At 38.9% G+C, this 17,743-nt stretch overlaps 1 protein-coding gene and 1 pseudogene across 3 annotated transcripts; one reads left to right on the top strand and one right to left on the bottom strand.

The window, feature by feature from the left end:
• Window positions 1-2,690: 2,690 nt before the first annotated feature.
• On the bottom strand, window positions 2,691-7,672 carry LOC128779225 (eukaryotic translation initiation factor 3 subunit E pseudogene; annotated as a pseudogene).
• Window positions 7,673-9,087: 1,415 nt separating this feature from the next.
• Window positions 9,088-15,679, top strand: LOC112301552 (olfactory receptor 7A5). 3 transcript variants are annotated; one of them, XR_008427588.2, is made up of 2 exons: window positions 9,088-9,244; window positions 13,497-14,498. XR_008427588.2 is itself a non-coding variant. In XM_071222306.1 (2 exons), exon 2 carries the CDS (start codon window positions 14,697-14,699, stop codon window positions 15,519-15,521), a length of 825 nt encoding a protein of 274 aa, XP_071078407.1. In that variant the 5' UTR covers window positions 9,088-9,244; window positions 14,653-14,696; the 3' UTR covers window positions 15,522-15,679. The 3 variants fall into 3 exon arrangements, 2 of the variants coding, with proteins under 2 accessions (XP_071078407.1, XP_024412816.4); XM_071222306.1 differs by lacking the exon at window positions 13,497-14,498 and adding an exon at window positions 14,653-15,679; XM_024557048.4 differs by lacking the exons at window positions 9,088-9,244; window positions 13,497-14,498 and adding an exon at window positions 14,597-15,679.
• The last annotated feature ends 2,064 nt before the right edge of the window (window positions 15,680-17,743 follow it).

Raw genomic sequence — 17,743 nt, forward strand, 5'->3', positions numbered from 1 at the left:
AACTATGTATAAAGCAGATGTGGAAATTCCACTCTAGAGGGTCAAATGCCTCTGAATATGAACACCACCAGCCCTGCTCCTGCCTCAGGCTTGCTATTTCTAGGCTGAAAAGAAATAAAATTTTTCCTACCAGATTTCTTGAGAGCTATTGGATTAACAGAGCTAAGGAGCTGTTCCTTTCCTTATACCATCTCTTTGGGCTTCCTCATGTAGACAGTGCTTTTCTTTTTATTGGCCTGCTCTTCACATATTCATAATGGTTCCCCATCTGGCACTTGTATTTGCTGGGAGTGGGGTGCCTGTTGGATGGAGGTGGCATTTGAAATGCAGATACAACAGAGAATGGAAATGAAAGAAGAGGGGTTGTTGTTGTATAAGTTGCACTGTGAATACCCTGAATATGAGGGCTGAGAAGAGATGAGAATCTCTAGAGATTGCAAAGTACCCAGCAGGGTGGGCAGTAAGTGATGTTAGAAGTGCCCATCCATGCCAGGTTCCTGGCCGGTGGAGGGCAGGTTCTGGGACCACTAAGTATTTACTTATGCAGAGAAAAAAATCTGTAAATTTATCATTTGGACTCCCTATGGCATTTTGGGGCTCTATTTTAATAATTATCTTCTGGAACTCTTCTACTTTCTCAAGGCTTTTTAAAATAAATCCTCCCCTAGTATATGTTTATTGATTTTCTAGAGAGAGGAAAGGGGAGAGAGAAACAGACAAACATCAATGTGTGAGAGAAAACATTGATTGGTTGCTTCCCTACGTGCCCCAACAGGATTGGACCCTTAACCTAGTATGTGCTCTACCAGGAATTGAACCACAACCTTTTGGTGTACAGGACTATGCTCCATCCAACTGAGCCATTTGTGTGCAGCAATTACAAAAATACAGATACATTTATTTTAACAGTGTGTTGGGTTTCGGATGGCACTAAGCTTAAAGGGATGTTCTGCCACAATAAAGACTTCAATAAATTAAACCTTTATTTATTTGCAAATCACAGGTGTAGAGTTAGGGAGGGAGTTCAGTACTCTGACAGTTTCATGAAATTGTTAAGGACATAGTCTTATTTTTTATGCACCATGATTCCTTGTGTGTGTGTTTTGTTCTCGTGGTCACAGAATAGCTGCTGTACTTCCAAACACTCAAAGCTATCATCCATTCAGTAAGACTGGGAGGAATTAAGGGGGTTTTATTGGAGAGTATGGGAAGGGATATTTTTATGTGTCTTTGAAGTGCAAAAACATATGGACAATTATATCAAATGTTCAATGAAGTGTAACAAACCTAATATATTCCCTGTAATCATAACTGAGACAAAAAAATAGAACATGTGCAGCCACACATTAGCTTCCTTTGTGCCTAATTCCAGTCACCACTTCTTCCCACTCTCCAGATTTCTAACACCATAGATTACTTCTTGCCTATTTTGAACTTCATATAAACAGAATTTTGCTATGTATATTTTCACGGCTGCAATAGTTTGCTCAATGTTATGCTTGCATTGCTCAATATTATGCCAGTTTGTACATTGATGTTTCTAATCAAAAATATTATTCAAATTCAAAACTATAGGATTTCCAAAAAGTTCCACCTAACAGACTTCCATTGACGTGTCTTTGGGCAAAATCCTGTCACATAATGTGGCAGGCAGAACAATGACTTCCCCAAGATGTACACCTCCTGAACCCCAACATTTGTAAACATAGGCTACATGAATTAGATGATAGATGAAATTAAGATTTCTAATCAGCTAAGCTTTAAGCACGAGAGTATCCTGGATTATCTGAGTGGACCCAAAGTAATCATATTTCCTTAACTGTGAGAGAGGAAGGCCAGAAGTGATGTGATGCATGAAAGACTTCATCCCCCATTGCCGAATTTGTACATGGGGACGAGGCACCCAGCAAGGAGTGTTGTCATCCTGCAGAACCAGGAAAAGGCAAACAAACAGATTATCCTTTACAGGCCCCTAAAGAAAACACAGCTCTGCGGAAACCTTGACCTTTAATAAAATGAGGCATGTTTTGGACTTTTGACCTTAAGAACTGAATGTTAATAAACGTGTGTGTTTTTTTTTTTTAAACATATAATTGACTTTTAACATTATAGTAGTTTCATCTGGACAACATAATGATTCACCAAATAAGTCAAGTTACCATCCATCACCATGCAAGTAACAAATATGTTTTTCTTATGATGAGAACCTTTAATATTTACTCTCTCGCCACCTTTCAAGTACACAGCACAGTGTTATCAGATGTTGTCACTGTGGATTGCATCATCAGAACTGACTGATTTTGCAAGTGGAAGTTTGTATCATTTGACCCACTTCATCTGTTTCACCTATGTCCCCATTCCCCATGTACGGCAACTGCCGATCTCTTCTCTGTGTCTACAAGCACTTATGTTTAGACAGATAATACACAGTTTTTGAATTTCTATGTCTCACTTATTTCTTTCAGCACAATGCCCTCTATGTCCAACCATGTTGACACACATAGTACAATTTCATTCTTTTCTATCACCGAGTAATATTCCATTATATATATATATAGCACATCTTCTTTACTGAATCATGTATCAATGGACACTTGTGTCATGTGTTCTTATTCACTCAGCCACCCTATGTCTTTTGATGAGAGCATTTCAAGTAATTATTGATAAGTACGTAGTTATAGTATTCACATCTAAAGAGCAGTGACCTCCTTCTGGGAAGAAAGAGGACAAAGAGATAAGAACCCCAAGAGGTCTCCCAGGACTAAATCTGGCACAAGTTTGCATTCTGTTTTTCTCTCCTAGCTCCAGGCAATTAAATATCTCAGGGAACAGAAAGACAAAAGAAAATGTCCTCAATGAGGCACATGGGAATTGAGCTCCTCAAGCCACAGAAACCATTAAATGCTTCCACTCAGTGCTCTCAGGTGTACTCTACCAATCGCAGATTATGAGAAACAAAGTTGTATCTTCCAGAGGTCACATGAGTGCTTCCTCCTCCTTGCCCTTTCTTGGGGCTATAGAACAGGAACCCCTCAACAAATGTTCTATTCCTGAGTCCGGAGGGAGATTCTGGGTTACCAGAGTGTCTTCTTTCTCCCAACTGTCTTTTCTGGCATCAGCCTCTGTCCTGAGGCATCCCTCCCCTTGTTTTACTGCTCCTCCTTTCCCACCATGGAGGACATATCTGTTTCCCTCACTCAACTGTCTGGTTTTGCAGCCTCTGCAAATATTTATTAAGTAATTACTGTATGGTAAGCACTAAAATATATTCTGTGGAAGAAAAAATAGTAAAATTTGTTCCTTTTTTAAAGCTCACTATCTAATCTTGGGTAAAGTCCAATAAATAAATGAAAAACTGTCATTACAAGTGTTACTGTAATCTTGTTATAAGTATCCCCAAATAGTCAAATCCTCCTGCAGTTCCACCAAAGCTTCACAGACCAGCCTAAAATAGCATTGAAAGTCGAAGGATGAGGGGAGTTATATTCCATGTGCAGAAGGAAATAAGCACACACAAGGAAATGCTACAGAAAAGTTACTGGGCATTATAGTGAAGTGTTAAACTGTAGCGAGGAGATGAAAAATAGCTGGTAGTACATGATGAACAATGAGGATCAGACGATAAAAACTGAGCCATGAGTCTAGCTATCTGGCTACGCAATTGTTGATTAATTCTAAAATTAGTGGAGAGTCAGTGCAGGGTTTATGGCACTGACATCCAGAATCATTCTCACCCTGTGGAAAGGTCATCCTAGGTCAAGTTTTTCTCTTCATGTGATGAACATATTATATGAAAGTCATAGATAAAAGTGAAGTGGATATACTTTGCTGGCAATAGGCAAATTCATCGAGAAAAAGAGGTTACCAGAGGATGAGGTAAGAGAACATGAGGGGTAATTGCTTCACATATACAGGATTTCAGTTTGGGGTGATGAAGTGTAAGGCGGTGATGGTTGGACATTGTGAATGTACTTAATGCCACTAAATTCATATTTAAAAATGGTAAAATGGGAAATATAATCATGTGTTGATATTTTCTTGCACCTTGTTGAGTATTTTCAGTATTGCAATCTTACATTCTCTGTTATTTTTGCACATATTTCCATGTGTTCAAGTTTGCTTTCCTGAGGCTTTTATTTTCTTTTCTAAGCTGCCTTATTACTGTGGTTTTTCATGGTGTTTGATGGGTTCCTTCTGTGTCTGGGCAGCTCTGTATGTGTGGAACTTCTCTAGCAGATTCCTAGGAAGAAATCCTGCCATTATTTTCTAGGACATGGCACTGAGTCTACATTTTTTGAGCTCTGTGAAATCCCAGAATTGCCCCCAGTAGCTGCTGTCATTGTAGCAGCAATGCTCAGGGTTGGGGTTTTCTGGGGAAACTGGACTGACTTTTTTATTTTGCCCTCTTGTTATAGGTGAACTTGGACCTCCGTGGGGTCCCCTCAGCACCCCAACTTGGGGTCAATGACACAGTGCAATCTTTACTCAAGGAAAATAGTGATGCTATAGTAACCTTTTTTAGCTTTGGAGATAAAGTACTCCACAACCTGACACCAAAGGTGCTGGAGGGTGAGTTTTGGGAGTCCACAGGACAGCAGGACTCAATGGCTCTTTTTCTTTTTCTGGAATGCCAACTGTCTGATAGCCACAGCTGTGCCCCTGTGCTCTATCCATTTCCAGGTCCATCATATCTTCTTGCCTCGCCTGTATGCTCCCTCTGGCCCACATTTAATGTTTCAATATGCTGGTGTCTGAGGCGTACATGTACATTGAGCAGGATATCCTTTGTTAAATTATAGCTGTTCAAATAGTTGACAGTTGAAGGGGAGAGACCAAGCGGATCTCTCACACTGCTATTTCTGTGACATCACTCCCCTTTACCCATCTTTAATGCCACCAGTGTAGCATTTCTAATCCTTGCTCTGATGCCTATCTTCTGTCTTCTTCTTTCCTCCTCTACCTTGAGAGAACCATGGTGATTACTTTAGCCTCACCTATGTAGTTATTGCCAATTGTACCTTTTAAATTTATTTTTAATTACAGTTAACATACAATATTATATTAGTTTCAGGTATATAACATAGGGATTCAATATTTATATACCTTACAAAGTGATGGCTACAGCAGTTTCATAACCATCTGTCATCATACATAGTTATTACAATATTATCGACTCTATTGCCTATGCTGCATTTACATCCCCATGACTTATCTTATAACTGGATGTTTATACTTCCTAATCCCCTTCCTGTTTTTCCCCCATCCCACACCCTCCCTCTCTAGTAACCATCAGTTTGTTCTGTGTATCTATGAGTTTGTTTCTGCTTCATTTTGCTTATTTATTGTCTTCTTTAGATAGCACTTTGCTTTTTTCCCAGGTAGAAGAGATACCTTCTACCATTTCTCAGTGTGAATCAGCTACCTGAGTTCTAGATCCTACTCCAATCCATGCACTGCTATGCTTTTTCCCTTCCAGGTAATTTATTGAAGTATAATTGTATAATATAATTGGGATATGATTCAAATATGCAATGTGATGTGTAAAAGTTGTAAAAATTATAGTCCATACCTCATGTTTACTGTTATGCACAAGCCAAGAAAGTGCACAATAAACTTTTTGTAATGAAACAGCCAATCTTATTCAAATTCTCCAAAATTTATACTCAATATGTTGTTTCTAAAATATATGTCACCATTTATATAATGGTTTTATTATTTCATTGTTTCCTTTACATATTTTTGTGTGTGTTTTTCGTCTTGTCTTTACAGTTCTTCCATAGAAGGCAGAGTCTTGAGTTGCCCACTTAGGAGCCTCTGACCCACTATTTTGATTAAGTTTCTCCTCAATATTCACGGCCAACATCTGCCTTCTAAATGAAAGGCTTTCGGTCTTTTCTTTTGTTTTTAAAATTTTTTTTATTGTTATTCAATTATAGTTGTATACCTTTTCTCCCCATCCCTCCACCCCACCCAAGCCAAACCCCTCTCCTTCCTCTACCCCCCTCCCCCTTGATTTTGTCCATGTGTCCTTTATAGTAGTTCCTGTAACCCCCACTCCCCACTGTCCCCTCCCCACTCCCGCCTGGCTATTGTTAGATTGTTCTTAACTTCAATGTCTCTGGTTATATTTTGTTTGCTTTTTTTCTTCTGTTGATTATGTTCCAGTTAAAGGTGAGATCATATGGTATTTGTACCTGACCATCTGGCTTATTTCACTTAGCATAATGCTTTGCAATTCCGCTCCTGGAGTTATATCCTAAGAATCCTGGAACACGAATCCAAAAGAACCTATGCACCACAATGTTCATAGCAGCAGAATTTACAATAGTCTAGTACTGGAAGCAACCTAAGTGCCCATCAGCAAATGAGTGGATCAAAAGACTATGGTATATTTACACAATGGAAATCTATGCAGCAGAGAGAAAGAAGGAACTTATACCCTTTGCAACAGCATGGATGGAACTGGAAAGCTTTCGGTCTTTTCAATAACTTGCTGATAGGGTGAGACTGCATTGTTACCCATAATCACATGACCTAATTTAGAATCAATTTTGGCATCCAGTCTTCCATTTCTAATCAAATTTACAATCCACCTTTCAGCTTCTTCTGCAGTCATGGTAATGCTGATACACTGGTGGATGCTACAAGAAGTTTCAAATATGAAGAGATGAGCATTTTCAATAAAATCCTCAATACAAGCCACCAAGAGGAAGTCATTCACAAGCACTCATTTCCATTCCCTCACCTTTTTCTGAGCTCCATCAAACCCAAAGTTAACATATAAACACTCAACAAACTCTGTAATTGGTTCTTTATATGTGTAAGACTCCTGTTGAATAATTTTAACTAGATCTTTTAGCACCTGCTGGCATTTTCAAACATCTTTGTTTGTTATGACTGCTGTACTTAAATAGTGAAGAACATGTGGACACATTGTCTGAATTGCATTAAGATATTGTGGCTGGTAAAGGAAGAGATCAATAATATTACCATGCCCTTTGGGGTTGTGGAAGAAAGCAGAGACCAGTGAATGAGCCATGTTCGCTGCTGAAGAGACTGGAGTGGAGAACTCACAGGATTTTTTCGATGGTCTCTTTTAACCGGGTGAGGTCTTCCATGGCAGCATCTCAATTATGCCCTAAGATTTCAGATGCCAGTTTCCCCCAGAGTGAACTCAAAGCATTTCTATCCATTACTGGAACCAATACTCTAAAGAACTAAAGGTATTCTATTGCTCCAGAATGATTTCTACATTCATATTGGAATTTTGCATACCTGTAGAGTGTGTCTAAATATTCTTGCCTAAAACCATGCTTGTCTGACAGGCAGTCAGACAGCATCCAACCATCCCTGCCTGACTATATTTGCTTTGTAGTTTCTGGATCTTCAAGCATCTTCACAGTTGGTTCTGTTTCTGCCTGAGGCTGTACAGCAGTGCAACAGCTGTGGTTCTTTTTTCTCTCAAAGAATGGGGAGTATCATCAGAATAAAGGTTTTTGTATACATCCATGGGAAAGTCTACCGTGTTGGTATCAGTAAGAAGATCCAATTTTCCTCCTAACAATTCCTTTTCATTATATATCTCATTTATGGAAAGAAACTCAAACAGTGGAAAGACTAGATGCCAATCCAAAAACTGCAGGGTGTGAGTAGTCAAGTGGTACTCCAGCATGTTGCCAAGAAGAGGCCTAAGAACCAATAATGGCTTCTCAGTGTAATTGTTAAGTCTGAGCCCCAATTTCCTTATTTCTGAAGGTAAAATAGGATAGCAAACATAACTTCAGATGAATGATGCAAGAACTAAATGAGATGTGGATGTTTTCTTGCCTCCAAATAAACTGTTCCAGGTAAAGTTGTATGTATGCGTTTAAATTTATTTGTGTACATTTTTATCTCAAATAAACACACATATATATACTCAAACATAGACCCATATATAATCTCATATTTGAAAGGACACTTAAGAGAAAGTTGAAAAGGATAAAAAAGAAAGGAATGAATATAAAATTTAACATAATAAAATTTTACTATGAAATTTAAAGATGGAGAAATTTAGACACAAAGATTTAAAGTAAATCTACACATAAATGTAAATGAATCTTTTTCTTATATTAATATTTCAAAAGCATATAATTTGAAGAACATTGACACTTAGGCAAGAAGAAATTCTCTACCAGCCAGAGAGACTGCATATCTACTGAATGACTATACGTGTCTTCCACGTAACGGGGGAATACAATGCAAAATGCCTTTTCACAGGGGAGGCTATATGAATGAAATGAGACATTTTAACTCAATGACCTGAACAAATTCCTTTTGCTAAATACCTGTTTTCAATTATTAAGTCTAATGTGAAATTACCACACCAGTGATTTATAAATAAACATACTCAATCTCTTACAATTCCTGAGATCTCATGGGTGTAAACCAAAACATTTGCAGGGTTCACTTTCTTCTGGAGGCTAGAGGGAACAACCTATTTAATTTTGTATTCCAAGATTAGATTGTAGTGTAAAAAAAATGTAACTATTTCTTATAAGTAACAAATATTTCATAGTGAGGGACTATAAGATGGGTCTTGTGATATGAGGTTGAAATTCCAAATTGTGTTGGCCAATGTGTCATGAAGCCCACTGTGTAACCCTCAAGGTTTAATCAAAGGAACTTAGTTCTCCTGCCTTGTTGAAAAGAAAATAGCAATTTTCTGTGGATATGAGGGGCTATGTGACTACTACAGTTCAATTTTGGGGGATTTGAGTTTTCTAATCCAGACTGGATCCTCAGTATTAAATTTGGAAAAACTTTAAATCAGGGTTTGGATAAAGTGCTGGATGGTCAGTCTTCTTGAAGTCACAGGCCTTTTGAGAGGAACTTGGCAAAACAGGATTCACTGGACCTCCAACCTGGTCTTTTGGGAACATAGAATCTCCAGGAAAATGATCCCTTCTGTCCAGACCCACAGGGAAACCATGCAATTAGAGTTTGCAAGAACAAGATGGAAATGCACATAATGAGCAGACATAGGGAGCTGTAAATAGCTCCTTATCTCCAGCCTCTCAGTGTGTGTGACTATGGGCTGGATGGGACCTGGTGTTGCTTTTGGAACCCTAAGTTTGTCTAGGAGACCAATGCTTCCATCTTTCCTGCCGTCTTGTATGAGCAGAGAGCTTCATCCTCCATTTTCATCCATCCAGGAAGCTAGACTTTCTTACTGGGAGTCTGCCCACTTAGAGCTGTGGATCAGGTGAGGCCAAGTGTGCAGTAGGTGCTCTAGGAAAGGCTCACAGAGAGTGAAAGCCAAGCACATTCACATGAGGTCTCTTGACAGCTATCAGCCTATTGTTGTTTTCTTGTCCTATTAACTATTTCATGATTTGTTTGGGATGCTAAAAAGAGAAGTAAACATTGAAGTCAGCAACACATGTGTCATTGCTCACTACTCCCTGAAGGAAGCCCAACTGAGGTGGCACTGGGAGGCATAAAGTATTTCAAGTGAAAGTAGAACTGGTACAATGATTTTTTCATCTAAAGGGAGGAGGAAAATTGAGTACTAGCTGTAGAGCGCTAGGCAGTAAAGTGAGGGTAGTTCTTTATTTTTATCATGGGGCATATTCAACACTGTTTCCATATTGATGAAACAGATCCATATTCAGTACATTTCTTGCAAATATTACCTTGCAACAGTGGTCATGAGCAGTACATTCCACAGTATCTTCTTTCACTGTGCATTTTCAATTAGAATTAAAGAGAATTTATTTGATAAGAAAAAAGAGGTGTGTTAAATAGCTTGACTTTGCCATTACTTCATGACCTGTGACCTGAATACATTTGTAAGTTAGTTATTCATTTGTTTCCTCTATTGGAAATTGTCTGCAAATTCCAGACATTTACAGAGTGAGGTCACCGTGCCTTGATTCCTGTTTTTTATTGCTTTATTTTAAATAAGGTAATGGAGAAGTTTTTTTTTCCACCAACCTTGTTGTTATCATTGAGTCCTTTTATGTACATATATGTGGAGAATTGTGGGTGTTTATTAACTGTGTGGGCTCAAATCTATCACTCATTCACGTTGTATTTTCTCCATTGCTTTAAAAAAGTTATTTTATTGTTGTTCAATTACAGTTGTCTGCATTTTCTCCCCACCCCTCTATCCCACCACAGCGAAATCCACCTTCCTCCCCTGTTTCACACCCTCTTATTATTGTCCATTTGTCCTTTATAATTGTTCCCGCAAACCCTTTAACCTTTTCCTTTTAATACCCTCCCCTCTCCCCTCTGGGCTCTCTCAGCCTGTTCTCAATTTCAATGTCTTTGGTTATGTTTGGCTTGCTTGTTTGTTTTGTTATCTAGTTTCCTGTTAAAGTGGAAGACACTCTTTATAAAGATTTAACTGAAGATTACCTATACCTACCATAAGCAAATTTGAATCCATGTATCTCTATATAAGAAGAAATTATGACTTAGATACTGATTTCTCCCTGATTTTATAAACCTCTTTATAACATTCTTTTAATTCCAACTCTATGGCAATTAATTCTGAGATCAGTGAGTGACCCATGTTGATATTGTTAAGTTATTATTTTCTCTCTTAATATGAATTAATTTGATTCTCACTTAATTATTTTTCATAAAATAGTTTTGTAATCAGTATACTTAACCTAATTACATTTCTGCTGCTTATCTGTATTCCATAAGGTCTTCATTTCTTTTTTAAAATCTTGTCTTCCTATGTTATGCTCACATACACACTCATGTGCTTTTGTACAGATGCATGAACAGCATCCTGGCCCATCAGAAATGCTCTTTGCGTGTTGTATAGTTTTTGGTTTTCTTTTTCCTATGTGTCCACTCTTCCTTCCTACTCAAAAATACCTATGGTCTTCCCTCCAGTCAAAGAGGGTGTAAGATGCTGATTCATTATTTCTATGTCTACATAATATTCTGTGGTGTGGCTGTGCTAGTCACACTAGAAATCTAAGGTAGACTTTCTCATTACATTGCTAGTATAACAATATATGAAAATATTTTGAGATTGTTACCTTAAAACTCTGGTTCTCCACCAGAGGCAATATACTGTTCCCCCAGGGAACACAGAGCAATCTTTGGAGACATTTTTGGCTGTCACATGGGAGGTGTCAGTAAAGTCCAGGTTGCTATAAACATCCTGCCATGGCCAGGAGAGACCACTCCTCAGACAAAGACCTGGCCCAGAATGTCCTTCCTGCAGAGACTGAGGAGCCCTGCATTAGAGACACAGGTGCTAGTAGTGTGTGCAGCTGCCTGCAGTCTGTTTTCCCAGTGCTGTAACAGTCCACAGTTCTGCCAGGAAAAAGCAGAGCACCCCTTTGTTCCCTGTTTGAAAGTCTGCATCCCACTCAATGTGACATTTTTCTAAGTTTTTCTTCAGGCTGACAGGTGTGAAAGATCTTTTTTGTTGTTTGCTGAACTTTTTCAGATTTTGATCAAGAATTCATATTTGATGTTTTTGAATAATTTGAATATTACTATATGGTTACTATTTTTTCATGTCAGGCTTTTAGATGACTTTTAAAATTTATGATGGTTGGATGTAGAAGAGGGTAAAAGGTGGATAAGTGTTGACACAAGGAGACTTGACTTGGGGCCCTGAACACACAATACAAGATAGAGGTTATTTATTAGAGAGTTGTACAGCTGAAACCTATATAATTTTGTTAACCAAAGTGACCCCAATAAGTTCAATAAAAATTAAGACAGTAAAAAGAAAAATAAATAAAATTTATTAATTTTCAATTGACTTAGAGGATGTTTGACCATAAAAATGCTTTGCATTTATTTGTGAATTATGTCTGTCGTTTTATTCCTAATCTCTGACCTGATTAGGGTGGTTTGGCCCACACATCAATATTAATATATAGCTTTCATTGTGTTCACCTAAAAGGACTGGTTACTCTTCCAGTGAGTAGGCATCCCCCAGATTTTATGTAACATGACAGACGTAGAGGATCAACTTCCTTTTCTTGCAGGTGGATGTTTATTTTTCCAGCTTTTATTCAGCAATCCCACCTCTCAAAACATACAGAAATACAACGTTACCATGAGTTAAATGTACTTATATACTGAGGACGAATTCCTGATTCATCCAACAAATTACACCAAGCCTCTGCTTGAACATCATACATTACCTTCTGTGTCTATGCCTAGCCAATGTAAATAGGAATGTACTTTGGTATTTATATCTTGTTTTCATTACTTTTTGATGCTCCCCTCATTTTCTTTAACACATTTGTTAAGTCACTGTGTTCAATCAGATTTTATTCTCCCTACCATTTCTTTCATTACTTCACTTTCACCTCAACGGGTTCCTGGGTAAGTGCACAGGTATTCACAACATCTGCCAAAGTACATAGGTGAGCAAATCAGGTGAAGCCCTGCATGTTCAGATCTGGCATTGTTTTCTTTTGTTTTTAATTTAGCACATTTTATTCATTTATTTTTCAATGATCAATCTCTGTTTTTATTTTTATTTATTTCTTATTTTATCTCCACACTAGTTTTTAAATATATTTTACTGATTGTGCTATTGCAAGTTTCCCACGATCCCCTCTTTGATCCCCTCCAACCGGCACACTCCCTCCCATCCACATTCCCCCACTTTTGTTAATGTCCATGGGTCATACATATAAAAGTTCTTTGCCTTCTACATTTCCTCTACTATACTTATGCTCCCTCTGTGTATTTTCTACCTACCATTTAGACAACAGACACGACTGCCCACACTATTTTTTATTGTTGTTCCAGTACAGTTGTCTCCATTTCCCCACCACCACTCTCGCCCACCCCATTGTGATGGTGAAGGAAGAGTACGGTGAAATAAATGTTTGCATGAAAACGTGGTTGGGCTTAAGTCACATGAAGAAAGTTACTGAGTGTAAAAGGTTGGATTGTTATGGCGTGTGCAGGCTTTATTGGTCAGGTCTGGGGGGAGGCCTCTGCATGTTGGATGAAAACCAGAACCAGAATTAGTGACTACTGGTTTGTCAGAAATGAGGTCCAAATCCAAAGACCAAGAAAGAGAAAGGGGCCTCTTGAGAAAAGTGAGGGAGGGGTTTCTCTCATCTGCATTTTAACACTATAAATACCCGCTGGTCAAATAACTATAGAATAAGCACAGGAAAAGCTGGTCTTCTACTGCTTGATATTAAAAAGATTTCCTTTTGTAAAATATAGTTTATATTGTTGGGCACTTTTCACTAGGTAGTCAATCTACAAGGTGTTTCCACAGCATATGTAGATAACTACCTCTGTGATTTGGAGAAATACATCTTTTGTCCTTTATTATTTTTGCTTGACTTCAAGGGAGTGTAGTTAGGGTTGGAAAACTGCCAGAATCCAAATACATTTCTTCCTCATCATCTCTCATATATCACCTAAACTTATTATCAATAGATATATTCCTACCTCATGTCCATTTTATTCTTCTCTCACCCTCTACATTTATGTTTCTTTAAATACAGGGCATTAAATGGACATTCAAGTATGGAACCCCAAGCTCATTTGTGCGTGCACCCTTACCATAGCAGTACTGAGGTAGTATGTATAAATTCTTTTCGGAAAAGATACTTGATCTGGACTGATGAGTGGTTTCTAGTCATAGCCTAAATAGTGAGTGGGACAAACATGGAGACCACACCCATGAGGAGACCCGGTGTGTATGTGTGGACCTGCCTCATAAACCGAGAGCAGTGCTCAGAGCAGGGCTACATGGACCCATGTGTTCCAAGGTGACCAATCACACAGGGGCCAGAACTCCATCAAGAGAAGGGACTAAGGAGGAAATTCTTTTCAGTTCACAGGATGCTTTTCCAAGCAGATTAATAAAGTGCATGATTTTCATAGTGTGCAAAAGGGACTCTCTGTGACTTGAAGTTTCAACAGCAGCATGAAGGCCCCCTTGTTTCTTACTATCACCTGACACCATCTCTCCTGCCCCTGACACACTGGCTCAGTGTGAGCCTTGATTTTCCCAAACTACCATCTACCTCAGGGCCTTTGTACTGTCTATTTCTGCTACCTGGAAAACACTTGCTCCCTCTTGGCCTCCTGCTTAGTCTTCTTTGGGATACCTATTAGCGTGTTGCCTGTTGGAAGTCTTGACAAAAAGAACAACCTCTATCAACTTTCTGCATTTAATGTGATTTACCTTTTCTATAACATGTGCCCCATTGGTTATGTTGTATTGTTGTATTTATTTGATCATATTCTTTGACTATGATTGGTTTCTAGAGACTCTTGTTTTTCAGCAGCCTGTACTCTGAACATTTCCTGGAACATGGTCTAAAGTCAATATATGAGTATATTCCTCAAATACTTGAACTACATCCTAAATGAAACAGCAATATACATTGTTTTTAAAGATTGGGTTGATGTTAGAAGAAGAAATTCTAATGAGCAATGGCACAGGACATGCCTTAACAACAACGAGATTGTACACCAAATATGGAAATTATTTTTTGGATTCTAAAATATAAATGTAGCATTTACTTCAGTTACTAATGCTTGCTAATGTGAAAATTAGTTATCAGTTGCTTCTATTTTGTGTTAGTCACCTGCGCCACATGGAACCAGGCAATGTTACACAGGTTTCAGAATTTCTTCTCCTGGGATTTTCAGAGACACCTGGACTGCAGCCCCTTCTATTTGGGCTCTTTCTCTGCATGTACCTGATCACTGTGTTGGGAAACCTGCTCATCATCCTGGCCGTCAGCTCAGACTCGCAGCTCCACACACCCATGTACTTCTTCCTCTCCAACCTGTCCTTGGCTGACATCTGTTCAACTTCCACCACCATCCCAAAGATGCTGCTGAACATCCAGATACACAGCAAAGCTATCACCTATGCAGGCTGCATCACCCAGATGTATTTTTTCATACTTTTTGCAGGGTTGGATGACTTCATCCTTACTGTCATGGCCTATGACAGATATGTGGCCATCTGTCACCCCCTGCACTATACAGTCATCATGAACTCCCGGCTCTGTGGACTGCTGGTTCTGGTGTCCTGGGTCATGAGTGCCCTGTATTCCCTGTTACATTGCTTAATGTTGTTAGATCTGTCCTTCTGCTCAGACTTGGAAATCCCCCACTTTTTCTGTGAACTCAAACAGATCATCCAACTTGCCTGTTCTGACACTTTTCCTAATGTCATGGTGATGTACTTTTCAGCAGGGCTGCTGGCTGGTGGTCCCCTTACCGGGATCCTTTATTCTTACTCTAAGATAGTGTCATCCATACGAGCAATCCCCTCAGCTCAGGGGAAGTATAAAGCATTTTCCACCTGTGCATCTCACCTCTCAGTTGTCTCCTTATTTTATGGTACGAGCCTAGTCGTGTATCTTGGCTCTGGTGGTACCCACAACTCACAGTCAACTGCAACAGCCTCAGTGATGTACACTGTAGTCACTCCCATGCTGAACCCCTTCATCTACAGTCTCAGGAACAAGGACATAAAGAGGGCCCTGCAAAGATTTCTTGTCAGGTAGGCTTTTCAAGGGCCAAATGTACATGGGTGAAGAAGTGCCCAAGAATGTTCAAATCTGTAGAGTAGGCAGTTCTGACACAAGTCAATACAATGTTTGGACCATACGTAATTAGAAGTTCTCATGTATCTCATGGGTTAACATAAACTATATTAGAATAATTTATTCTTTTGTGACATATATCATTCCAAGTAACATTTCTGTTGTTTTACTAAAAAAAGTTCTCATGAATTATAGTACTTGTACACACTAAACTACACTTGCATACTGAGGTGTTTACATAACTTTGTTGTGAAGGAGCATCTCAGAGGACAGTTTTCACGTCCATGGTCATTACTATTTTCTATAGCACCACCTTTACTACACTTCTTGATAATGTAGATTTGAAGATATTTTTAGTTTTTATAACTGGTCTCCTGGTTTTATACACTTCATTGTGTTATTCAGCTGTGTGTCCACATAGCCTACAATAGCCCCTGGAAAAAATTTAGTAAAAAATCCATTTGTGCTGGATGGGTCTACTATAAAATATAATTTTACTAAATAGTTTCATGTAATATGTAACAGATGACCTTACATATAATGAAACAAAAAAAGAGGCAGACTGTTTACTGTTCCACGAAATATTTTTCATGGTACACATCTACTCATTGAAGTGTGCAATATGATATCCATGTGTGAGGGGTGAAGAATGACATGGAGTGTGTTATGTTTTATTCTGAAATATTTTCCTCTTTCTGCTTGAAAACTTTCAACATGTTCTATACAAATATGACTCCTTCTAGTGCTCTAATGAAATGTCTCCTGTTTTTAACGTTTACAATTCCACCAAGGACACAGTGAGTGACTGGTATGAACATCATACAATATATATCTCGTTTATGCTCAGGATGTCTACAGTCTTTATGATCAAAGAATGAATCACGCAGGAGTTAAAATCCTGTCCAGTCATGTGAAAAGGGGTCACCAATTTACCTTCACAAACATGCAGGTCATTCCACCCTGTCCTGACTGCCTGAAAGGGAACGTCAGTGGACTCACATTTATGCAGTTATCTGAAATATATCTGAGTAAAAGCAGGATTGTGGATGCTGTACTCCAACATTAGTGCAAAAGCTAATAGCAAGTAGCAGATTGTTATAATTGCCCTAAGTTCTGTTTGCTTTGATTTTAATATCATTTTGTTATTTCTACATAACGAGCCACCCCAAATGGGAACAGTTTAATATAATTCCTTTATTTTCTAAAGGGTTTGTAGAGTGGGGAGGTGTTTTGATCCTGCTTATCTCCTCATGATTCTGTAGTCAGGTATGGGTCAGCTGGGGTATGTCTGGTTTCCTTGGCTGGGCTTTGCTGTATATTAGGGGCTCAGGTATAGGGGCTGATCTAGAAAGGCTTGGGTGGGATAAGTGAGATGTGTGTGAATGTCCCCTCCTCTGGAAAGCCCACCTAATATGTTTCCACAGCTGAGCCAGCATCTGAGTGTGAGCAGCAGAAATGACAAGGCCTGGTAAAGGACATTGTCACTTCCACCATGTTTATTGGCCAAAACAAATAAAATTTCATAGTCCATCCCGGTTTCAAAGGTGGAGAAGTAGACTGGGCCTTTGCATGGGAAGAGCTTCACAGTCACGTGGCCAAAGACTGCAAACAGACAAAGAATTGGGGTCAACTCTGCAAACAGTCTACCTAGCACTTGTGTAAATTTCAATTCAGTCATTTTATTTCTGCATCCCCCACCTCAAACTGAATGATCTTAGAGAAAAAAGTGAGAGTAAAAATATGTTTAATGAGCAGATGTGGAATTCTTCAGTAGAGGGTCAAACAGCTCCATATATGAACACCACCACCCCTGCCCCCTGCCACCAGCTTGCAGTTCTAATATTAAAAATAATAAAACCTTCTGTCCAGATTTCTCGAGTCCAGTGACTGAACTCTTGGATTAACACAGCTACGGGGCTTTCCTTTCCTTGCACCATCTCTTTGGGCTTCCTCATGTGGACAGTGCTTTTATTTTCATTGCACTGGACTTCACGTATTCATAATGATTCTCAATCTGGTACTTGTATTTGCTGGGGGTGGGGTGCCTAATGGAAAGAGCTGGCATTTAAAATGCAGATACAACAGAGAATGGAATTTGAAAGGAGGGGTTGTTGCTGAATAAGTTCCAGTGTGAATACCCTGAATATGAAGGTTGAGGAGAGAAGAGAATCTCTGGAGACTGC

This window comes from Desmodus rotundus, chromosome 9, assembly GCF_022682495.2.
Source record: "Desmodus rotundus isolate HL8 chromosome 9, HLdesRot8A.1, whole genome shotgun sequence".
NCBI lineage: Eukaryota > Metazoa > Chordata > Mammalia > Chiroptera > Phyllostomidae > Desmodus > Desmodus rotundus.

What these genes read in the sequence shown, in the direction of transcription:
- LOC112301552 (XM_024557048.4), top strand. Translation starts at nt 14,598, where the DNA reads ATGGAACCAGGCAATGTTACACAGGTTTCAGAATTTCTTCTCCTGGGA.